This window comes from Crinia signifera, chromosome 1, assembly GCF_055691185.1.
Source record: "Crinia signifera chromosome 1, ASM5569118v1, whole genome shotgun sequence".
Taxonomy (NCBI): domain Eukaryota; kingdom Metazoa; phylum Chordata; class Amphibia; order Anura; family Myobatrachidae; genus Crinia; species Crinia signifera.
This window is the reverse complement of record NC_139217.1, coordinates 3704524-3730326: the sequence shown is the minus strand read 5'-3', so window position 1 is coordinate 3730326 and position 25803 is coordinate 3704524. Positions and strand designations below refer to the sequence as shown.

Genomic DNA, 25803 nt, shown 5'->3' with positions numbered 1-25803 from the left:
CTAATGCCCCTGTCCACCTTACCCGTGTCGCCCTAATGCCCCTGTCCACCTTACCCGTGTCGCCCTAATGCCCCTGTCCACCTTACCCGTGTCGCCCTAATGCCCCTGTCCACCTTACCCATGTCGCCCTAATGCCCCTGTCCACCTCACCCGTGTCGCCCTAATGACCCTGTCCACCTTACCCGTGTCGACCTAATGACCCTGTCCACCTTACCCGTGTCGACCTAATGACCCTGTCCACCTTACCCGTGTCGCCCTAATGAACCTGTCCACCTCACCCGTGTCGCCCTAATGCCCCTGTCCACCTCACCCGTGTCGCCCTAATGCCCCTGTCCACCTTACCCGTGTCGCCCTAATGACCCTGTCCACCTTACCCGTGTCGCCCTAATGCCCCTGTCCACCTTACCCGTGTCGCCCTAATGCCCCTGTCCACCTTACCCGTGTCGCCCTAATGCCCCTGTCCACCTTACCCGTGTCGCCCTAATGCCCCTGTCCACCTTACCCGTGTCGCCCTAATGCCCCTGTCCACCTTACCCGTGTCGCCCTAATGCCCCTGTCCACCTTACCCGTGTCGCCCTAATGCCCCTGTCCACCTTACCCGTGTCGCCCTAATGCCCCTGTCCACCTTACCCGTGTCGCCCTAATGCCCCTGTCCACCTTACCCGTGTCGCCCTAATGACCCTGTCCACCTCACCCGTGTCGCCCTAATGACCCTGTCCACCTTACCCGTGTCGCCCTAATGACCCCGTCCACTTTACCCGTGTCGCCCTAATGACCCCGTCCACCTCACCCGTGTCGCCCTAATGCCCCTGTCCAACTTACCCGTGTCGCCCTAATGACCCCGTCCACCTCACCCGTGTCGCCCTAATGACCCCGTCCACCTCACCCGTGTCGCCCAAATGCCCCTCTCCACCTCACCCGTGTCGCCCTAATGCCCCTGTCCACCTCACCCGTGTCGCCCTAATGCCCCTGTCCACCTTACCCGTGTCGCCCTAATGACCCTGTCCACCTCACCCGTGTCGCCCTAATGACCCTGTCCGCCTCACCCGTGTCGCCCTAATGCCCCTGTCCACCTTACCCGTGTCGCCCTCTATGTCCCTGTCCACCTCACCCGTGTCGCCCTAATGCCCCTGTCCACCTTACCCGTGTCGCCCTAATGCCCCTGTCCACCTCACCCGTGTCGCCCTAATGACCCGTGTCGCCCTAATGACCCTGTCCACCTCACCCGTGTCGCCCTAATGCCCCTGTCCACCTTACCCGTGTCGCCCTAATGACCCTGTCCACCTCACCCGTGTCGCCCTAATGCCCCTGTCCACCTTACCCGTGTCGCCCTAATGCCCCTGTCCACCTCACCCGTGTCGCCCTAATGACCCGTGTCGCCCTAATGACCCTGTCCACCTCACCCGTGTCGCCCTAATGCCCCTGTCCACCTTACCCGTGTCGCCCTAATGCCCCTGTCCACCTCACCCGTGTCGCCCTAATGCCCCTGTCCACCTTACCCATGTCGCCCTAATGACCCTATCCACCTCACCCGTGTCGCCCTAATGACCCTATCCACCTCACCTGTGTCGCCCTAATGACCCTGTCCACCTTACCCGTGTCGCCCTAATGCCCCTGTCCACCTCACCCATGTCGCCCTAATGACCCTGTCCACCTTACCCGTGTCGCCCTAATGCCCCTGTCCACCTCACCCGTGTCGCCCTCTATGCCCCTGTCCACCTTACCCATGTCGCCCTAATGCCCCTGTCCACCTCACCCGTGTCGCCCTAATGCCCCTGTCCACCTTACCCGTGTCGCCCTCTATGTCCCTGTCCACCTCACCCGTGTCGCCCTAATGACCCTGTCCACCTTACCCGTGTCGCCCTAATGACCCTGTCCACCTTACCCGTGTCGCCCTAATGCCCCTGTCCACCTCACCCGTGTCGCCCTAATGCTCCTGTCCACCTCACCCGTGTCGCCCTAATGACCCCGTCCACCTCACCCGTGTCGCCCTAATGCCCCTGTCCACCTCACCCGTGTCGCCCTAATGCCCCTGTCCACCTCACCCGTGTCGCCCTAATGCCCCTGTCCACCTCACCCGTGTCGCCCTAATGACCCTGTCCACCTCACCCGTGTCGCCCTAATGACCCGGTCCACCTTACCCGTGTCGCCCTAATGCCCCTGTCCACCTCACCCGTGTCGCCCTAATGCCCCTGTCCACCTCACCCGTGTCGCCCTAATGACCCGTGTCGCCCTAATGCCCCTGTCCACCTCACCCGTGTCGCCCTAATGTCCCTGTCCAGCTCACCCGTGTCGCCCTAATGCCCCTGTCCACCTCACCCGTGTCGCCCTAATGACCCGTGTCGCCCTAATGCCCCTGTCCACCTCACCCATGTCACCCTAATGCCCCTGTCCACCTCACCCGTGTCGCCCTAATGCCCCTGTCCACCGTACCCGTGTCGCCCTAATGCCCCTGTCCACCGTACCCGTGTCGCCCTAATGACCCTGTCCACCTTACCCGTGTCGCCCTAATGCCCCTGTCCACCTTACCCGTGTCGCCCTAATGCCCCTGTCCACCTAACCCGTGTCGCCCTAATGCCCCTGTCCACCTCACCCGTGTCGCCCTAATGACCCGTGTCGCCCTAATGCCCCTGTCCACCTCACCCATGTCGCCCTAATGCCCCTGTCCACCTCACCCGTGTCGCCCTAATGCCCCTGTCCACCTTACCCGTGTCGCCCTAATGCCCCTGTCCACCTCACCCGTGTCGCCCTAATGCCCCTGTCCACCTCACCCGTGTCGCCCAAATGCCCCTGTCCACCTTACCCGTGTCGCCCTAATGCCCCTGTCCACCTTACCCATGTCGCCCTAATGCCCCTGTCCACCTTACCCGTGTCGCCCTAATGCCCCTGTCCACCTCACCCGTGTCGCCCTAATGCCCCTGTCCACCTTACCCGTGTCGCCCTAATGCCCCTGTCCACCTCACCCATGTCGCCCTTATGCCCCTGTCCACCTCACCCGTATCGCCCTAATGCCCCTGTCCACCTCACCCATGTCGCCCTTATGCCCCTGTCCACCTCACCCATGTCCCCCTCTATGCCCCTGTCCACCTCACCCATGTCGCCCTAATGCCCCTGTCCACCTCACCCATGTCGCCCTAATGCCCCTGTCCACCTTACCCGTGTCGCCCTAATGCCCCTGTCCACCTTACCCATGTCGCCCTCTATGTCCCTGTCCACCTTACCCGTGTCGCCCTAATGCCCCTGTCCACCTCACCCGTGTCGCCCTAATGACCCCGTCCACCTCACCCATGTCGCCCTAATGCCCCTGTCCACCTCACCCATGTCCCCCTCTATGCCCCTGTCCACCTCACCCATGTCGCCCTCTATGCCCCTGTCCACCTCACCCGTGTCGCCCTAATGCCCCTGTCCACCTCACCCGTGTCCCCCTCTATGTCCCTGTCCACCTCACCCGTGTCGCCCTAATGCCCCTGTCCACCTCACCCGTGTCCCCCTCTATGTCCCTGTCCACCTCACCCGTGTCCCCCTCTATGTCCCTGTCCACCTCACCCGTGTCGCCCTCTATGTGTCCACCTCACCCGTGTCGCCCTAATGTCCCTGTCCACCTCACCCGTGTCGCCCTCTATGTCCCTGTCCACCTTACCCGTGTCGCCCTCTATGTCCCCTGTCCACCACACCCGTGTCGCCCTCTATGCCCCTGTCCACCTCACCCATGTCGCCCTAATGCCCCTGTCCACCTCACCCGTGTCCCCCTCTATGTCCCCTGTCCACCTCACCCGTGTCGCCCTCTATGTCCCCTGTCCACCTCACCCGTGTCGCCCTAACGCCCCTGTCCACCTCACCCGTGTCGCCCTAATGACCATGTCCACCTCACCCGTGTCGCCCTAATGACCCTGTCCACCTCACCCGTGTCGCCCTCTATGTCCCCGTCCACCTCACCCATGTCGCCCTCTATGTCCCTGTCCACCACACCCGTGTCGCCCTCTATGTCCCTGTCCACCTCACCCATGTCGCCCTAATGCCCCTGTCCACCTCACCCGTGTCGCCCTAATGCCCCTGTCCACCTCACCCATGTCGCCCTCTATGCCCCTGTCCACCTCACCCGTGTCCCCCTCTATGCCCCTGTCCACCTCACCCGTGTCCCCCTCTATGCCCCTGTCCACCACACCCGTGTCCCCCTCTATGTCCCCTGTCCACCTCACCCATGTCGCCCTCTATGTCCCTGTCCAGCTCACCCATGTCGCCCTAATGCCCCTGTCCACCTCACCCATGTCACCCTAATGCCCCTGTCCACCTCACCCGTGTCGCCCTCTATGTCCCTGTCCACCTCACCCGTGTCGCCCTAATGCCCCTGTCCACCTCACCCATGTCCCCCTAATGCCCCTGTCCACCTCACCCGTGTCGCCCTCTATGTCCCTGTCCACCTCACCCGTGTCCCCCTCTATGCCCCTGTCCACCTCACCCGTGTCGCCCTCTATGTCCCTGTCCACCTCACCCGTGTCGCCCTCTATGCCCCCGTCCACCTCACCCATGTCACCCTAATGCCCCTGTCCACCTCACCCGTGTCGCCCTCTATGTCCCTGTCCACCTCACCCGTGTCGCCCTAATGCCCCTGTCCACCTCACCCATGTCCCCCTAATGCCCCTGTCCACCTCACCCGTGTCGCCCTCTATGTCCCTGTCCACCTCACCCGTGTCCCCCTCTATGCCCCTGTCCACCTCACCCGTGTCGCCCTCTATGTCCCTGTCCACCTCACCCGTGTCGCCCTCTATGCCCCCGTCCACCTCACCCGTGTCGCCCTAATGACCCTGTCCACCTCACCCGTGTCGCCCTAATGACCCTGTCCACCTCACCCATGTCGCCCTCTATGCCCCCGTCCACCTCACCCATGTCGCCCTCTATGTCCCCTGTCCACCTCACCCGTGTCGCCCTCTATGTCCCTGTCCACCTCACCCGTGTCGCCCTCTATGTCCCCTGTCCACCTCACCCGTGTCGCCCTAATGCCCCTGTCCACCTCACCCGTGTCGCCCTAATGCCCCTGTCCACCTCACCCGTGTCCCCCTCTATGCCCCTGTCCACCACACCCGTGTCGCCCTCTATGTCCCCTGTCCACCTCACCCGTGTCGCCCTAATGCCCCTGTCCACCTCACCCGTGTCGCCCTAATGCCTCTGTCCACCTTACCCGTGTCGCCCTAATGCCCCTGTCCACCTTACCCGTGTCGCCCTAATGCCCCGTCCAGCTCACCCGTGTCGCCCTAATGCCCCTGTCCACCTCACCCGTGTCGCCCTAATGCCCCTGTCCACCTCACCCGTGTCGCCCTAATGCCCCTGTCCACCTCACCCGTGTCCCCCTCTATGCCCCTGTCCACCACACCCGTGTCGCCCTCTATGTCCCCTGTCCACCTCACCCGTGTCGCCCTAATGCCCCTGTCCACCTCACCCGTGTCGCCCTAATGCCTCTGTCCACCTTACCCGTGTCGCCCTAATGCCCGTCCACCTTACCCGTGTCGCCCTAATGCCCCTGTCCACCTTACCCATGTCGCCCTAATGCCCCGTCCAGCTCACCCGTGTCGCCCTAATGCCCCTGTCCACCTCACCCGTGTCGCCCTAATGCCCCTGTCCACCTCACCCGTGTCCCCCTAATGACCCTGTCCACCTTACCCGTGTCGCCCTCTATGCCCCTGTCCACCCTACCCGTGTCGCCCTCTATGCCCCTGTCCACCTCACCCGTGTCGCCCTAATGCCCCTGTCCACCTCACCCGTGTCCCCCTCTATGTCCCTGTCCACCTCACCCGTGTCGCCCTAATGCCCCTGTCCACCTCACCCGTGTCCCCCTCTATGTCCCTGTCCACCTCACCCGTGTCCCCCTCTATGTCCCCTGTCCACCTCACCCGTGTCGCCCTCTATGTGTCCACCTCACCCGTGTCGCCCTAATGTCCCTGTCCACCTCACCCGTGTCGCCCTCTATGTCCCTGTCCACCTTACCCGTGTCACCCTCTATGTCCCTGTCCACCTCACCCGTGTCGCCCTCTATGTCCCCTGTCCACCACACCCGTGTCGCCCTCTATGCCCCTGTCCACCTCACCCATGTCGCCCTAATGCCCCTGTCCACCTCACCCGTGTCCCCCTCTATGTCCCCTGTCCACCTCACCCGTGTCGCCCTCTATGTCCCCTGTCCACCTCACCCGTGTCGCCCTAATGCCCCTGTCCACCTCACCCGTGTCGCCCTAATGCCTCTGTCCACCTTACCCGTGTCGCCCTAATGCCCCTGTCCACCTTACCCGTGTCGCCCTAATGCCCCGTCCAGCTCACCCGTGTCGCCCTAATGCCCCTGTCCACCTCACCCGTGTCGCCCTAATGCCCCTGTCCACCTCACCCGTGTCGCCCTAATGCCCCTGTCCACCTCACCCGTGTCCCCCTCTATGCCCCTGTCCACCACACCCGTGTCGCCCTCTATGTCCCCTGTCCACCTCACCCGTGTCGCCCTAATGCCCCTGTCCACCTCACCCGTGTCGCCCTAATGCCTCTGTCCACCTTACCCGTGTCGCCCTAATGCCCCTGTCCACCTTACCCGTGTCGCCCTAATGCCCCTGTCCACCTTACCCATGTCGCCCTAATGCCCCGTCCAGCTCACCCGTGTCGCCCTAATGCCCCTGTCCACCTCACCCGTGTCGCCCTAATGCCCCTGTCCACCTCACCCGTGTCGCCCTAATGACCCTGTCCACCTTACCCGTGTCGCCCTCTATGCCCCTGTCCACCCTACCCGTGTCGCCCTCTATGCCCCTGTCCACCTCACCCGTGTCGCCCTAATGCCCCTGTCCACCTCACCCGTGTCCCCCTCTATGTCCCTGTCCACCTCACCCGTGTCCCCCTCTATGTCCCTGTCCACCTCACCCGTGTCGCCCTCTATGTGTCCACCTCACCCGTGTCGCCCTAATGTCCCTGTCCACCTCACCTGTGTCGCCCTCTATGTCCCTGTCCACCTTACCCGTGTCGCCCTCTATGTCCCCTGTCCACCACACCCGTGTCGCCCTCTATGCCCCTGTCCACCTCACCCATGTCGCCCTAATGCCCCTGTCCACCTCACCCGTGTCCCCCTCTATGTCCCCTGTCCACCTCACCCGTGTCGCCCTCTATGTCCCCTGTCCACCTCACCCGTGTCGCCCTAACGCCCCTGTCCACCTCACCCGTGTCGCCCTAATGACCATGTCCACCTCACCCGTGTCGCCCTAATGACCCTGTCCACCTCACCCGTGTCGCCCTCTATGTCCCCGTCCACCTCACCCATGTCGCCCTCTATGTCCCTGTCCACCACACCCGTGTCGCCCTCTATGTCCCTGTCCACCTCACCCATGTCGCCCTAATGCCCCTGTCCACCTCACCCGTGTCGCCCTAATGCCCCTGTCCACCTCACCCATGTCGCCCTCTATGCCCCTGTCCACCTCACCCGTGTCCCCCTCTATGCCCCTGTCCACCTCACCCGTGTCCCCCTCTATGCCCCTGTCCACCACACCCGTGTCCCCCTCTATGTCCCCTGTCCACCTCACCCATGTCGCCCTCTATGTCCCTGTCCAGCTCACCCATGTCGCCCTAATGCCCCTGTCCACCTCACCCATGTCACCCTAATGCCCCTGTCCACCTCACCCGTGTCGCCCTCTATGTCCCTGTCCATCTCACCCGTGTCGCCCTAATGCCCCTGTCCACCTCACCCATGTCCCCCTAATGCCCCTGTCCACCTCACCCGTGTCGCCCTCTATGTCCCTGTCCACCTCACCCGTGTCCCCCTCTATGCCCCTGTCCACCTCACCCGTGTCGCCCTCTATGTCCCTGTCCACCTCACCCGTGTCGCCCTCTATGCCCCCGTCCACCTCACCCATGTCACCCTAATGCCCCTGTCCACCTCACCCGTGTCGCCCTCTATGTCCCTGTCCACCTCACCCGTGTCGCCCTAATGCCCCTGTCCACCTCACCCATGTCCCCCTAATGCCCCTGTCCACCTCACCCGTGTCGCCCTCTATGTCCCTGTCCACCTCACCCGTGTCCCCCTCTATGCCCCTGTCCACCTCACCCGTGTCGCCCTCTATGTCCCTGTCCACCTCACCCGTGTCGCCCTCTATGCCCCCGTCCACCTCACCCGTGTCGCCCTAATGACCCTGTCCACCTCACCCGTGTCGCCCTAATGACCCTGTCCACCTCACCCATGTCGCCCTCTATGCCCCCGTCCACCTCACCCATGTCGCCCTCTATGTCCCCTGTCCACCTCACCCGTGTCGCCCTCTATGTCCCTGTCCACCTCACCCGTGTCGCCCTCTATGTCCCCTGTCCACCTCACCCGTGTCGCCCTAATGCCCCTGTCCACCTCACCCGTGTCGCCCTAATGCCCCTGTCCACCTCACCCGTGTCCCCCTCTATGCCCCTGTCCACCACACCCGTGTCGCCCTCTATGTCCCCTGTCCACCTCACCCGTGTCGCCCTAATGCCCCTGTCCACCTCACCCGTGTCGCCCTAATGCCTCTGTCCACCTTACCCGTGTCGCCCTAATGCCCCTGTCCACCTTACCCGTGTCGCCCTAATGCCCCGTCCAGCTCACCCGTGTCGCCCTAATGCCCCTGTCCACCTCACCCGTGTCGCCCTAATGCCCCTGTCCACCTCACCCGTGTCGCCCTAATGCCCCTGTCCACCTCACCCGTGTCCCCCTCTATGCCCCTGTCCACCACACCCGTGTCGCCCTCTATGTCCCCTGTCCACCTCACCCGTGTCGCCCTAATGCCCCTGTCCACCTCACCCGTGTCGCCCTAATGCCTCTGTCCACCTTACCCGTGTCGCCCTAATGCCCCTGTCCACCTTACCCGTGTCGCCCTAATGCCCCTGTCCACCTTACCCATGTCGCCCTAATGCCCCGTCCAGCTCACCCGTGTCGCCCTAATGCCCCTGTCCACCTCACCCGTGTCGCCCTAATGCCCCTGTCCACCTCACCCGTGTCCCCCTAATGACCCTGTCCACCTTACCCGTGTCGCCCTCTATGCCCCTGTCCACCCTACCCGTGTCGCCCTCTATGCCCCTGTCCACCTCACCCGTGTCGCCCTAATGCCCCTGTCCACCTCACCCGTGTCCCCCTCTATGTCCCTGTCCACCTCACCCGTGTCGCCCTAATGCCCCTGTCCACCTCACCCGTGTCCCCCTCTATGTCCCTGTCCACCTCACCCGTGTCCCCCTCTATGTCCCCTGTCCACCTCACCCGTGTCGCCCTCTATGTGTCCACCTCACCCGTGTCGCCCTAATGTCCCTGTCCACCTCACCCGTGTCGCCCTCTATGTCCCTGTCCACCTTACCCGTGTCACCCTCTATGTCCCTGTCCACCTCACCCGTGTCGCCCTCTATGTCCCCTGTCCACCACACCCGTGTCGCCCTCTATGCCCCTGTCCACCTCACCCGTGTCGCCCTAATGACCCTGTCCACCTCACCCGTGTCCCCCTCTATGTCCCCTGTCCACCTCACCCGTGTCGCCCTCTATGTCCCCTGTCCACCTCACCCGTGTCGCCCTAATGCCCCTGTCCACCTCACCCGTGTCGCCCTAATGCCTCTGTCCACCTTACCCGTGTCGCCCTAATGCCCCTGTCCACCTTACCCGTGTCGCCCTAATGCCCCGTCCAGCTCACCCGTGTCGCCCTAATGCCCCTGTCCACCTCACCCGTGTCGCCCTAATGCCCCTGTCCACCTCACCCGTGTCGCCCTAATGCCCCTGTCCACCTCACCCGTGTCCCCCTCTATGCCCCTGTCCACCACACCCGTGTCGCCCTCTATGTCCCCTGTCCACCTCACCCGTGTCGCCCTAATGCCCCTGTCCACCTCACCCGTGTCGCCCTAATGCCTCTGTCCACCTTACCCGTGTCGCCCTAATGCCCCTGTCCACCTTACCCGTGTCGCCCTAATGCCCCTGTCCACCTTACCCATGTCGCCCTAATGCCCCGTCCAGCTCACCCGTGTCGCCCTAATGCCCCTGTCCACCTCACCCGTGTCGCCCTAATGCCCCTGTCCACCTCACCCGTGTCGCCCTAATGACCCTGTCCACCTTACCCGTGTCGCCCTCTATGCCCCTGTCCACCCTACCCGTGTCGCCCTCTATGCCCCTGTCCACCTCACCCGTGTCGCCCTAATGCCCCTGTCCACCTCACCCGTGTCCCCCTCTATGTCCCTGTCCACCTCACCCGTGTCCCCCTCTATGTCCCTGTCCACCTCACCCGTGTCGCCCTCTATGTGTCCACCTCACCCGTGTCGCCCTAATGTCCCTGTCCACCTCACCCGTGTCGCCCTCTATGTCCCTGTCCACCTTACCCGTGTCGCCCTCTATGTCCCCTGTCCACCACACCCGTGTCGCCCTCTATGCCCCTGTCCACCTCACCCATGTCGCCCTAATGCCCCTGTCCACCACACCCGTGTCGCCCTCTATGTCCCCCGTCCACCTCACCCGTGTCGCCCTCTATGCCCCTGTCCACCTCACCCGTGTCCCCCTCTATGTCCCCGCAGGCTCGGAGCGGCCATGGCTGACTACACCATCCGCGTCTACCAGAACAGAGACTACACCGCCGCCCGTACGCTGTTTGCGGAAGGGATGATGGAGCACGTGCCGGCGACCTGTGCCTACGTACTGAAGCTTCCCCGGGTCCAGTGTGTTCTCTTCATATCATTTATCACCCTGCTGTTACTATCCCAGTCCTACCTGCTGTCCCTAGTCAGCCTGGCTGTGGTGTTCACCGCGGGGCGGCGGCTCCTGCTGTCCGAGTTCCACCAGTATGTGGAGGAGAGTCAGCGAGGAGACCTGCTGGACATTGAGGAGTCCTATATGGCCAGCAACAACTCCAGCTTCTGGGTGGCGGAGTCCAGTGGGCGGATTATAGGCATGGTGGGCGTTCAGTCAGCCCCGCGTTCTGGTGATGTCATGTCACTCAGGCGATTGTCCGTGGCAAAGGACTGGCGACAGCAGGGCATTGCCAGGATGCTGTGCCTGAAAGTATTAGAGTTTGCTGCTCAGCGTGGGTACAAGGCTGTCAGGCTGGAGACCTCAATGATACAGACTGCGTCCCACCGACTGTACGAGAAGCTGGGGTTCCAGATGACGGACAACCGGGTCCTTCCATCGCTGTTTGGGAGATTCACACAATTCTCCATCAAGACTTATGAATATCGGATAAAAGAGTAACCTGCGCGATGGCCGCTGACACCAGGACTGCACGCACCTTATATCAATCTGTAATAAAGACCTTATTACTAGTAGTACTGTGGTCAGTGGCTCGCAGTGCTGGGGAGTGGGGGGGGGGGGTACATACACAGCGATGGGGGGGGGGGGTACATACACAGCGATGGGGGGGGGGGGGTACATACACAGCGATGGGAAACCGCTACAGGTGAGATACCAGGGTGGGGCCTTAGTATGAGGGGTGCGGTATAGGTGGGAGTAGGACAGTGAGGGGCATTAGTATGAGGGGTGCGGTATAGGGGGAGTAGGGCAGTGAGGGGCATTAGTATGAGGGGTGCGGTATAGGTGGTAGAAGGACAGTGAGGGGCATTAGTATGAGGGGTGCGGTATAGGTGTTAGTAGGACAGTGAGGGGCATTAGTATGAGGAGTGCGGTATAGGTGGTAGTAGGGCAGTGAGGGGCATTAGTATGAGGGGTGCGGTATAGGTGGGAGTAGAGCAGTGAGGGGCATTAGTATGAGGGGTGCGGTATAGGGGGAGTAGGACAGTGAGGGGCATTAGTATGAGGGGTGCGGTATAGGGGGGAGTAGGACAGTGAGGGGCATTAGTATGAGGGGTGCGGTATAGGGGGAGTAGGACAGCGAGGGGCATTAGTATGAGGGGTGCGGTATAGGGGGGAGTAGGACAGTGAGGGGCATTAGTATGAGGGGTGCGGTATAGGTGGGAGTAGGACAGTGAGGGGCATTAGTATGAGGGGTGCGGTATAGGTGGGAGTAGGGCAGTGAGGGGCATTAGTATGAGGGGTGCGGTATAGGTGGGAGTAGGACAGTGAGGGGCATTAGTATGAGGGGTGCGGTATAGGGGGAGTAGGGCAGTGAGGGGCCTTAGTATGAGGGGTGCGGTATAGGGGGAGTAGGACAGCGAGGGGCATTAGTATGAGGGGTGTGGTATAGGTGGGAGTAGGGCAGTGAGGGGCATTAGTATGAGGGGTGCGGTATAGGGGGGAGTAGGGCAGTGAGGGGCATTAGTATGAGGGGTGCGGTATAGGGGGAGTAGGACAGTGAGGGGCATTAGTATGAGGGGTGCGGTATAAGGGGGAGTAGGACAGTGAGTTGCATTAGTATGAGGGGTGCGGTATAGGTGGGAGTAGGACAGTGAGTTGCATTAGTATGAGAGGTGCGGTATAGGGGGGAGTAGGGCAGTGAGGGGCATTAGTATGAGGGGTGCGGTATAGGGGGGAGCAGGACAGCGAGGGGCATTAGTATGAGGGGTGCGGTATAGGGGGAGTAGGACAGTGAGGGGCATTAGTATGAGGGGTGCGGTATAGGTGGGAGTAGGACAGTGAGTTGCATTAGTATGAGGGGTGCGGTATAGGTGGGAGTAGGACAGTGAGGGGCATTAGTATGAGGGGTGCGGTATAGGGGGAGTAGGACAGTGAGGGGCATTAGTATGAGGGGTGCGGTATAGGGGGAGTAGGACAGTGAGGGGGCATTAGTATGAGGGGTGCGGTATAGGGGGGAGTAGGACAGTGAGGGGGCATTAGTATGAGGGGTGCGGTATAGGGGGGAGTAGGGCAGTGAGGGGCATTAGTATGAGGGGTGCAGTATAGGTGGGAGTAGGGCAGTGAGGGGCATTAGTATGAGGAGTGCGGTATAGGGGGGAGTAGGACAGTGAGGGGCATTAGTATGAGGGGTGCGGTATAAGGGGGAGTAGGACAGTGAGGGGCATTAGTATGAGGGGTGCGGTATAGGGGGAGTAGGACAGTGAGGGGCATTAGTATGAGGGGTGCGGTATAGGGGGGAGTAGGACAGTGAGGGGCATTAGTATGAGGGGTGCGGTATAGGGGGAGTAGGACAGCGAGGGGCATTAGTATGAGGGGTGCGGTATAGGGGGGAGTAGGACAGTGAGGGGCATTAGTATGAGGGGTGCGGTATAGGTGGGAGTAGGACAGTGAGGGGCATTAGTATGAGGGGTGCGGTATAGGTGGGAGTAGGGCAGTGAGGGGCATTAGTATGAGGGGTGCGGTATAGGTGGGAGTAGGACAGTGAGGGGCATTAGTATGAGGGGTGCGGTATAGGGGGAGTAGGGCAGTGAGGGGCCTTAGTATGAGGGGTGCGGTATAGGGGGAGTAGGACAGCGAGGGGCATTAGTATGAGGGGTGTGGTATAGGTGGGAGTAGGGCAGTGAGGGGCATTAGTATGAGGGGTGCGGTATAGGGGGGAGTAGGGCAGTGAGGGGCATTAGTATGAGGGGTGCGGTATAGGGGGAGTAGGACAGTGAGGGGCATTAGTATGAGGGGTGCGGTATAAGGGGGAGTAGGACAGCGAGGGGCATTAGTATGAGGGGTGCGGTATAGGTGGGAGTAGGACAGTGAGTTGCATTAGTATGAGGGGTGCGGTATAGGGGGGAGTAGGACAGTGAGGGGCATTAGTATGAGGGGTGCGGTATAGGGGGGAGTAGGACAGTGAGGGGCATTAGTATGAGGGGTGCGGTATAGGGGGAGTAGGACAGTGAGGGGCATTAGTATGAGGGGTGCGGTATAGGGGGGAGTAGGACAGTGAGGGGCATTAGTATGAGGGGTGCGGTATAGGTGGGAGTAGGACAGTGAGTTGCATTAGTATGAGGGGTGCGGTATAGGTGGGAGTAGGACAGTGAGTTGCATTAGTATGAGGGGTGCGGTATAGGGGGGAGTAGGGCAGTGAGGGGCATTAGTATGAGGGGTGCGGTATAGGGGGGAGCAGGACAGCGAGGGGCATTAGTATGAGGGGTGCGGTATAGGGGGAGTAGGACAGTGAGGGGCATTAGTATGAGGGGTGCGGTATAGGTGGGAGTAGGACAGTGAGTTGCATTAGTATGAGGGGTGCGGTATAGGTGGGAGTAGGACAGTGAGGGGCATTAGTATGAGGGGTGCGGTATAGGGGGAGTAGGACAGTGAGGGGCATTAGTATGAGGGGTGCGGTATAGGGGGAGTAGGACAGTGAGGGGGCATTAGTATGAGGGGTGCGGTATAGGGGGGAGTAGGACAGTGAGGGGGCATTAGTATGAGGGGTGCGGTATAGGGGGGAGTAGGGCAGTGAGGGGCATTAGTATGAGGGGTGCAGTATAGGTGGGAGTAGGGCAGTGAGGGGCATTAGTATGAGGAGTGCGGTATAGGGGGGAGTAGGACAGTGAGGGGCATTAGTATGAGGGGTGCGGTATAAGGGGGAGTAGGACAGCGAGGGGCATTAGTATGAGGGGTGCGGTATAGGGGGGAGTAGGACAGTGAGGGGCATTAGTATGAGGGGTGCGGTATAGGGGGGAGTAGGACAGCGAGGGGCATTAGTATGAGGGGTGCGGTATAGGGGGGAGTAGGACAGTGAGGGGCATTAGTATGAGGGGTGCGGTATAGGTGGGAGTAGGACAGTGAGGGGCATTAGTATGATGGGTGCGGTATAGGTGGGAGTAGGGCAGCGAGGGGCATTAGTATGAGGGGTGCGATATAGGGGGAGTAGGGCAGTGAGGGGCCTTAGTTTGAGGGGTGCGGTATAGGGGGAGTAGGACAGTGAGGGGCATTAGTATGAGGGGTGCGGTATAGGGGGAGTAGGGCAGTGAGGGGCCTTAGTATGAGGGGTGCGGTATAGGGGGGGTAGGACAGTGAGGGGCATTAGTATGAGGGGTGCGGTATAAGGGGGAGTAGGACAGTGAGGGGCATTAGTATGAGGGGTGCGGTATAGGAGGGAGTAGGACAGTGAGGGGCATTAGTATGAGGGGTGCGGTATAGGGGGAGTAGGGCAGTGAGGGGCATTAGTATGAGGAGTGTGGTATAGGTGGTAGTAGGACAGTGAGGGGCATTAGTATGAGGGGTGCGGTATAGGTGGGAGTAGGACAGCGAGGGGCATTAGTATGAGGGGTGCGGTATAGGAGGGAGTAGGACAGTGAGGGGCATTAGTATGAGGGGTGCGGTATAGGGGGGAGGAGGGCAGTGAGGGGCATTAGTATGAGGGGTGCGGTATAGGGGGAGTAGGACAGTGCATTAGTATGAGGGGTGCGGTATAGGTGGGAGTAGGACAGTGAGTTGCATTAGTATGAGGGGTGCGGTATAGGGGGGAGTAGGACAGTGAGGGGCATTAGTATGAGGGGTGCGGTATAGGGGGGAGTAGGACAGTGAGGGGCATTAGTATGAGGGGTGCGGTATAGGGGGAGTAGGACAGTGAGGGGCATTAGTATGAGGGGTGCGGTATAGGGGGGAGTAGGGCAGTGAGGGGCCTTAGTATGAGGGGTGCGGTATAGGGGGGAGTAGGACAGTGAGGGGCATTAGTATGATGGTGCGGTATAGGGGGGAGTAGGACAGTGTGAGGGGCATTAGTATGAGGGGTGCGGTATAGGGGGAGTTGGACAGTGAGGGGCATTAGTATGAGGGGTGTGGTATAGGGGGAGTAGGGCAGTGAGGGGCATTAGTATGAGGGGTGCGGTATAGGGGGAGTAGGACAGTGAGGGGCATTAGTATAAGGGGTGCGGTATAGGTGGGAGTAGGACACAATGAGGGGGATTAGTATGAGGAGTGCGGTATAGGGGGAGTAGGACAGTGAGGGGCATTAGTATGAGGGGTGCGGTATAGGTGGGAGTAGGACAGCGAGGGGCATTAGTATGAGGGGTGCGGTATAGGTGGGAGTAGGACAGTGAGGGGCATTAGTATGAGGGGTGTGGCCAGCTGCACAGTACAACTTCCTTACTCCGCATGGTCTGTGTGCTAGCATGCACCTATATAGGACCTGACCTTATGGCCAGCTGCACAGTACAACTTCCTGTCCCGGCCTGTGTGCTGATTGGTGGACACACGGAGTGGATATGGAATGGTGACCTGATGTACCATTACACACAGAGGACAGGTGGAGTCTGTGAGGCCATTAGTACAGATCCCAGTGATAGTACCTGCACTGTGTCACTGCAGTGTTCCTGTAGGGAGAGCTGGGAGAGGACGCACTGAGGCAAGTATGTATATACTGTATACCAGCGGGAGCCTCTGTGATGTCTGGTCACTTATGGTCACAGCCTTCACGTTACATTTCTACCCCATTCTCTCTCCCCTCCGTCTCTTCCTCCTTTCAACCCTAACATAAGGATATTACAGTATATTGATTTATTTATGAACAGTTTTTTATATAGCGCGGTATATTCCGTTGCACTTTACAATTGAAAACAGTGATAAAACAAACTAAGTACTAACAGACCGATACGGAGGTAGGAGGGCCCTGCTCTTACACTTATATTGATTTATATTCAGGGCTGTTTACTGCTGGAGACACCCAGCTTTCTGGAACTATTTATCAAATTATAGAGACTTGGTATAAGTTTTGTTGCTGTGTATGAAGGTATAAGTTTGGTAGCTGTGCACAGGTGCAGTCATTAATAAAGCACAAAAGGGTTTGAGCGCTGATTGGATTTTTGCACTGCAGCAGTTCCCAATAAGGGGGATTACCAAAACCCCTTTTTTGCTCGAAAAACCAGAAAGAAAAAAATGTGTAATGGGACTGCGCTTTGCAAAAATAGAAAACAATTTATTTAAAACATAAAATACATTTTAAAACTTTTTCAATATAATCGTGGCCACTGTGACAGACAAGACAGACAAACACATAACAATTAAATGCTCTCTCACAACACTTGTTATTAGGATGTTAATTTGTGTTAGTGCGTTCATAAACCGGTTAATATGTTTTCAGATTTTTCCAAACTGTTTTAGTAAAAAAGTCTGCCACTCATGTGCACATGGTTAGTGGTTAGAAGACTCACTCTTGTTGTATCATTTAGTGTTTGACACATGGGGATCCGGCTCTTTAACACCTGGGCACCTGTTCTGACCAATTCTTTCAGCAGCTCACTGCGGTTAAGTTTGAGAAGCGTGCTCTGCTCCCTCCAGGTAAATCGTCAGTAGCCACGAGTGTCCTTGTATCCCTCTACGCGTTTCTCCGCCTACTCACATCAGCGGCTTCCTCAGGAGGTGTATACAGTGTCTCTCATCTCCCAGCTTTTTATGTGTGATTTGCTTCCGGCTCACGCTCGCGCGCAGTTCACCGGTTCACGTCTCATTCTGGTTGTATATCCGCAATCGTTATGCGTGTCACGTCTCCTTTTGACCCCATCTCGCGAGAACTGAGAGAGGGGGAGTTAGACATGTACTATAGTATTTCATGGATGCGTCTTCTCGCGACTCTATGCGAGATCAGTACCTCAGCTGATTTTGTGCGTGTCACCTGGTAAGATTTGCGTTCCACGCAATAGGAAGTTCATAATCCCACATTAGTGAGTTCCCATGGAAATGGTGACGCTGCATATAGACATCGTTTTGTGCTTTTCACATATATAAGGTATTAGTGTCTTATTGAGCATTTTCCAAGCACATACACACAAAGGACAACATATAACAAATAAAACATAGCTTTAGTTTCTCAATTTATTCAATTAATATAGAGCAAGATATGTGAACCATTTTAATTCCATTCAAGCCTGTTAATTCTACTTAATAATTTTTGTCCCTACGGACATACTCAAATCATATAGTTATGGACCATTGTTCTCACATATAGATAATATTTATACACACTATAATCTTCTAGATGCCTCCAATATAGTTTATTTCATATTTCTTAAAAAGTTCTTCATATTATATAGATGTAGAGATTCTTTAGCCTATACTATATTCCGATATAGGGAAATACACTTCATTTCTATGCCTCTATGCTTTTTGTATACTAAAACAGTTTGGAAAATTCTGAAAGTATGCTAACCGCAGTCATTAATAACTGACACATTTCCCAGTCCACCTAGCTGGTGCACAGGTGTAGTCATTACTAACTGTCACATTTCCCAGATCACCTAGCTGGTGCACAGGTGTAGTCATTACTAACTCACATTTCCCAGATCACCTAGCTGGTGCACAGGTGTAGTCATTACTAACTCACATTTCCCAGATCACCTAGCTGGTGCACAGGTGTAGTCATTACTAACTCACATTTCCCAGATCACCTAGCTGGTGCACAGGTGCAGTCATTACTAACTGTCACATTTTCAAACATGTGCTGCATTCTTCCTAACTGACACATTCTACAGATCCACTGGTGGCCTAAAAAACATTGGCGGAGCACCTAAGGCAGTGAAAAATTTAGTGGTGAGGGCACCCCCCTGCCTTATTGTATTATGGTCATTGATTGGTTATTTGATGACACACAATTAAATAGAATAATAGAAGAGCAAATAGCATATGTACTAAGTAGGACAGCATACAAGGGCGGGGTGTTCATGTCCTACCCATTTATACCCCTTTCAGACATACAGTAAAATCCCGGGACTAGTGTATGCCTGAATGGCTCTTCCCGGGATTTTAGTCATCAAAAATCCTGGGTCCTGTACACCTGCAATGGACCTGGGATTTTTAAAAACCCGGGATTAAACCGGGTCTAATATCCCAGGTGGTATGTCTAGTGGGGCCCCTAGACACCTGCCTTACGTGCCTAAGAGGAAATCACCAATGTGCTGGGGTAGATAACTTGCTGCACTGCGGACCTTATGCCCAGACAAGTATGAGAGCCACAGTCTGTAGGCAGGTAACCTGTGCCAAGGCCACACTACTGATTATACAAATACCTATGGGCTGAATACATTTACACAATCAGAGGTCTTGTTACACATTAAACTTCAAGTGTCTGTCAGGGGACTTTAACCCTCTTACCTTTAACCCCTTCACGACATTTGACGTATATATACGTCATGGTCGGGAAGTACTTCCCGACCGTTGACGTATATATACGTCATGACTTCTAACTGTCACTGCGTCTAGAGACGCAGTGACAGTTAGGTGATGTCTGCTGTCCCTGACAGCAGACATCCCCCCTCGTCGCCCAGGGGGGGCAGGGGTGCCCCCCCCGGTCGGCGATCGCTGTGATTGGCTGTTCAAATCTGAACAGTCAATCACAGCGTTTCCTGTGTTACCGGCGGCTAAGCCGCTCGGTAACACAGAAAACGGTGGTGATCGGTGCAGCACCGATCACCACCGAGCGGCAGCACCCCCCTCCCACCCGCCGGGCACTCACCCGGCAGCAGCAGCAGCTCCAGCGGCTCCACCGCTACGTCCGGAGCGCACGCTGCGCTCCCCTCCTCCCCCCTCCCCCCCGCAGCAGCAGCAGCAGCAGCAGCAGCAGCATCATGCTGCTGCTGGAAAAGTGAAAAATAAAATAAAATAAAAAATAATGTGCAAATGTGTGTATATATATATATATATATACACACACACACATATATATATATATATATATATATATATATGTGTGTGTATATATATGTATATATATATATATATATATATATATACACACACACACATATATATATATATATATATATATATATATATATATATATAGACAGGAACGGCGGCACCCGGAGGCTTGGTAAGTAAAGTAACAACTGCAGTTTTGCGTGATCACGCAAAACTGCAGTTGTTACTTTACTTACCAAGCCTCCGGGTGCCGCCGTTCCTGTCTATGTTACGCGTGGGGTTCTCCCCTCTAGGAAGGCACCGGAGCCAGTTATTCTATTAGGTGGACGTGCTGCTCTCCAAGAACTTTATATATATATATATATATATATATATATATATATATATATATATGTGTGTGTGTGTGTGTGTGTGTGTGTGTGTGTGTGTGTGTGTGTGCGTATACCGCACCGATCACCAACGATCGCCAGCCCCCCCCCCCTCCCACCCGGCAGCCCCCCTCCCTCCCACCCACCCGGCTGCCGCAGCGCCAGCACCCCTCCCACCCCCCCGCCAGCCGCAGCGCCAGCCCCCCTCCCAAAGCTGGTGACCAAAATGGGGTCACTTGTGGGGGGGTTCCACTGTATTGGTGCTTCGGGGGTCTTGCTAATGCGACATAGCACCCGCCATTCATTCCACCACCAAAAATCACTCCTTCCCTTCTGAGTCCTGCCATGCACCCAACTGGTATTTTTTGGTCACATGTGAGGCATTGCCGTACCCGGGAGAAATTGGGGCACAGATTTTGGGGTGCTTTGTCTCCTTCATTCCTTGTGAAAATTAAAAATTTTGAGCCAGAACTGCATTTTTGTGTAAAAAATTAAATTTTTTTACACAAAAATGCAGATCTGGCTCAAAATTTTTCATTTTCACAAGGAATGAAGGAGACAAAGCACCCCAAAATCTGTGCCCCAATTTCTCCCGGGTACGGCAATGCCTCACATGTGACCAAAAAATACCAGTTGGGTGCATGGCAGGACTCAGAAGGGAAGGAGTGATTTTTGGATTTTGCAGCACAGATTCTGGTTGAATGACCCCCGAAACACCCATACAGTGGAACCCCCCCACAAGTGACCCCATTTTGCAAACTACACCCCTCAGGGAATTCATCTAGGGGTATAGAGTACATTTCAAACCCCCCGGGGTTTCACCAATTTTGATACAACTGAGCTGTGAAAATGAAAAATTATTTTTTTTCATTTTCACTGCCCAGTTGTACCACAATTGGTGAAACCCCTGGGGGTTTGAAATGTACACTATACCCCTAGATGAATTCCCTGAGGGGTGTAGTTTGCAAAATGGGGTCACTTGTGGGGGGGTTCCTAACTTTTAGCATCTTATGGTGCCTAGAAACCTACATGGTGCCTAAAAAATAATCTCATAAAAAGGAGTCTCCAAAATCAAGTAGGTGCTCCTTCTATTATGAAGCCTGTGGTTTGGTCACCGTGCACACTAGGGCCACATATAGGATATTTATGAAAACCAAAGAATTGGGGGAATCAATTTTTAGTCACATTTCTCTAGTAAAATGTACTGTGTTCCTTAGAAAAATGTATTAAAATTGAAAATCCGAAAAAAAAATGAAATTTTGAAATTTCACCTACACTTTGTTTTAATTCCTGTGAAACACCTAAAGGGTTAACAAACTTCCAAAATGCTGTTTTGAATACTGTGAGGGGTGCAGTTTTTGAAATGGCATCATTTATGGGGGTGTCTCACATACAAGTCCCTCAAAGTCACATCAGAACTGAACTGGTCCCTAAAAAAATCAGTGTTTGAAATTTTCTTGAAAATTTGAGAATTTGCTAGTCATATTTGAAGCCTCCTAGTGTCCAAAAAAATTAAAAGGAAGTTGAAATAATGATTGCAACATAAAGTAGACATATGGTCTTTGTTAGTTATTAACTATTTTGAGTGGTATGATTATTTGTCTCACAAGCAGAAAATGTGACATTTTGCATATTGCTAAATTTTCCATTTTTTCACGATATTTTGGTATTTTTCACAAAAAAACACAGACTGTATCGACCAAAATTTACCACTAACTTGAAGTACAATGTGTCACGAGAAAACAATCTCAAAATCACTGGGATAAGTAAAAGCAAAAAAAAGTTATCCCCACTTAAGTGAGACATGTCAGATTTGAAAAAAAGGGCTCTGTCATGAAGGCACAAACTGGCTCTGTCATGAAGGGGTTAATAATGGAAAGAAGAGTCTCATGTGTCAAGTCACTGCTCAAAAGATGTGTGCCCAAACGCAAAGGAAGGGTGTCAGCCAGTGGTGCAAGTAGGAAAAATGACTTAGTGGCACTGTGCCGCGCGGGCGTGGTCAGGGGCGTGGTCATATGACACTAGGGGGAGTGGCTGGAATATTGCACGCCAAAGCATACGGCCAAAATTTACACAGTAATGCCTGTTACGTGTCACACACCCAATACATATGACCCATGCCATAATGCCCGTTACACATTATGCCCCACACCATAATGCTCATTGCACCGCACAACTGATGTCCATTACTAATATGCCCCCACAGTGCCAGATATGCCCCCAGTGCCACACATATGCCCCCGGTGCCACACATGCCCCCAGTCAAGTGCCACACATATGCCCCCAGTGCCACACATATGCCCCCACAGTGCCAGATATCATATGCCCCCAGTGCCAGATATCATATGCCCCCAGTGCCAGATATCATATGCCCCCACAGTTCCAGATATGCCCCCAGTGCCAGATATCATATGCCCCCACAGTGCCACACATATGACCCCAGTGCCACACATGCCCCCAGTGCCTGATATCATATGCCCACACAGTGCCACACATATGCCCCCAGTGCCAGATATGCCCCCAGTGCCACACATATGACCCCAGTCAAGTGCCACACATATGCCCCCAGTGCCACACATATGCCCCCACAGTGCCAGATATGCCCCCACAGTGCCAGATATCATATGCCCCCACAGTGCCAGATATGCCCCCAGTGCCAGATATCATATGCCCCCACAGTGCCACACATATGCCCCCAGTGCCACACATGCCCCCAGTGCCAGATATGCCCCCAGTGCCACACATATACCCCCAGTCAAGTGCCACACATATGCCCCCAGTGCCACACATAAACAGTTGAAGTACAGTGAGCAACTCACTGTGTCAGGTCCTGTGTCAGCTCCTAGGTCCTGTGTCCTGTCCGGTCCTCCTCTAGTCCCCCTGCCGCTGCTGCATGCTTCTGGGGAGAGGGACGCATCTTGCGTCTCTCCTGCCCCACGTCTATCTCACGGGCTGGCTTCTGATTTGCTGCCAGCCCTCGAGCTCTGATTGGCTGACAGCCGACTGTGTCACAGAGACACAGGGAGGGGAAGGAGAGACGCGCAATGCACTCCCCCCCCCCCCCCCCCCCCCGAAGGCAATCAGCTGTGGCGGGGCGGCGGGGGGCGTGGTCACTTCCATATGCGCATTGCAGATATATTTGGGTATTTGTTATGGCTGAAAGGGGTACCGGCAGTATATATTTTACCGGTACGCCGTACCACCCCGTACCGCCATACTTGCACCCCTGGTGTCGGCACTCCGGGAAAATGTGCTGGTTTTGCAGTGTAAATGATTGCCACTTAAAAAAAAAAAATGGAGATTTCTTCCCAAATCTCTCACTCTCTGAATCTCTCATCCTATTAAATCTCACCCATAATGTTTAATATACACGAAATATCAAATTATCCCCTCCAAAGCTCACCCCTCCCCCCCCCCCCCTCACTTGTTTCACAACTTAATGTTTTTATCACCTGTTGGGTTATTTTCCCTTTGACACTTTTTTCACCAATCACTACCCTCACATTTACTTATATTATCATTTAAGAGTATACATTAGTATAAAGACAGTGATAAACCCTATGCATATAATAAGACACAAATTGTGCGCATAATAAAAATGGCCATCACAAAGTAAATTATAATCATTTCGTTTCCCTCACGATCACCACTTTTGACTATTACATGATGATGCAGAATCAGTAATATGTACATTGTTGTGGATGGATACATATGTGTACATACATGTATGCACATGTGTGTGTGTGTTCTCTTTCTTTGCAGATGTCCATTCGAATATCCTCTCTATTATTCTCTGTATTTCCTAGGCACTAATTATGTCCATATCCTGTAAGATAAGAAATCTATATCAGAATAGGCACAACATAAGACATGACCATAATCGTAGGTGGGGTGAAGTCAGAGCACTGACAATGAATAACATGGCAATACAGGAATGAGAGACTTCAATAATACAAAACACAAGTCTCCACCTTGAAAATATAATGTGAAAAATAAGGATTTTGTAATGACCATTATGGATTATCCCGATTCCGAGGCTGGGGCTATTGAACCAGAGACTTCCGGGTGCGGCTGGACAAGTGCCGCAATTGGCTGACACAGTCAGATGATGCGCCACATGACCGCCCATGTGACCTGGCTGAATGATCCCATGGGCGGAAGAAGACGCAGAGAGCCTGGATGCCAGGCAACAAATGCTGATCACGTGACATGGGATGCTGGTCACGTGGTGAGGGACGCCGACCACGTGACACGGGCACTTGATCACGTGAACAAGGACACTGATGTCCTTAGGTGAATACACTCAGTACACTAATGAGCAGAATGAAGTACAGAATTGGACCAAAAATACACATGACACACAAGCAGGTTTCCTATTGGCTAATGAATATGAATAAGTATGAGCCAGCTAGGGCAGTCAGGTTGGCCTTGATAAAGCTGTGTCAGACAGTGAAACGTTAGCGTTGGCATGAAATCCAATATGAAATGCTTGTTAGCCTAAATATAATGAATGTGATATAGACTGAAATAGCACTGTATTATAGGATCTCCGCAGCACCAGGTGAAATAACCATGCTGTGAGGGAATACAAGAGGCGGCAGTGAGGTGTTAGGAATAAGTCACACCCTTAGGGATAGACAGGACAAGATACATGAAATCCTGTCTACATATGTATACATAATATACCCTCTTGGATTAATATGTAAAGTGCTATAGAAGTATCCCCTTTGATCATTGTATAAATAAATTGTATAAATAAATCCCGACTATTTCCACGCTGCTCCGGGGAGGAATGTACATAGAGCCGCTGCTCCAGGGAGGAATGTACATAGAGCCGCTGCCCCTGGGAGGAGTGCACATAGAGCCACTGCCCCTGGGAGGAGTGTACATAGAGCAGCTGCCTCTAGGAGAAGTGTACATAGAGCCGCTGCCCGGGGGGGGGGGAGTGCACATAGAGCCGCTGCCCCTGGGAGGAGTGTACATAGAGCCGCTGCTCCGGAGAGGAGTGTACATAGAGCCTCTGCTCCGGAGAGGAGTGCACATAGAGCCGCTGCTCCGGAGAGGAGTGCACATAGAGCCGCTGCTACGGGGAGGAGTGTACATAGAGCCTCTGCTCCGGAGAGGAGTGCACATAGAGCCGCTGCTCCGGAGAGGAGTGCACATAGAGCCGCTGCCCCTGGGAGGAGTGTACATAGAGCCGCTGCCCAGGGGGGAGTGCACAAAGAGCTGCTGCCCCTGGGAGGAGTGTACATAGAGCCGCTGCCCCGGGGAGAAGTCTATATAGAGCCGCTGCTACGGGGAGGAGTGTACATAGAGCGGCTGCTATGGGGAGGAGTGTACATAGAGCCGCTGCTACGAGGAGGAGTGTACATACAGCCGCTGCCCCAGAGAGGAGTGTACATAGAGCCGCTGCTCCGGGGAGGAGTGTACATAGAGCCGCTGCCCCGGGGAGAAGTCTATATAGAGCCGCTGCCCCGGAGAGGAGTGTACATAGAGCAGCTGCTATGGGGAGGAGTGTACATAGAGCCTCTGCCCCTGGGAGGACTGGACATAGAGCCGTTGCCTCGGGGAGGAGTGTACATAGAGCCGCTGCTCCGGAGAGGAGTGTACATAGAGCCGCTGCTCCGGAGAGGAGTGTACATAGAGCCGCTGCCCCGGGGAGAAGTCTATATAGAGCCGCTGCCCCGGAGAGGAGTGTACATAAAGCGGCTGCTATGGGGAGGAGTGTACATAGAGCCGCTGCTACGGGGAGGAGTGTACATACAGCCGCTGCCACGGAGAGGAGTGTACATAGAGCTGCTGCTATGGGGAGGAGTGTACATAGAGTGTGTTAGAGCGTGTTAGGATCTGAGAGTATCCCCGCCAACACTAACTCCGTTGCCTCTAGCTGAAATCGACGGACGTGTGCAAGGCTAGGCTTCACCTGGGCCCGTCTCGGCTGAAGGGCGAATTAGGTCCACCCCACTCCGCTACAGGCAGGTCTTATGT

General features: G+C 55.5%; 1 protein-coding gene across 7 annotated transcripts in view; it reads left to right on the top strand.

The window, feature by feature from the left end:
- The window catches only part of LOC146057683 (putative N-acetyltransferase camello), a 94578-nt gene that overhangs the window by 48573 nt on the left and 20202 nt on the right, over nucleotides 1–25803 (top strand). For 2 of the 7 annotated variants that reach the window (XM_083169765.1, XM_083169681.1), the window contains exon 2: nucleotides 10525–11271. The exons of the other annotated variants lie outside the window; for them this stretch is intronic. In XM_083169765.1, coding sequence (XP_083025891.1) covers nucleotides 10538–11197 — 660 coding nt within the window. In that variant the 5' untranslated portion in view covers nucleotides 10525–10537 and the 3' untranslated portion in view covers nucleotides 11198–11271. Of the gene's footprint in view, nucleotides 1–10524; nucleotides 11272–25803 lie in introns of those variants that run through there. 7 annotated transcript variants of the gene reach the window in all.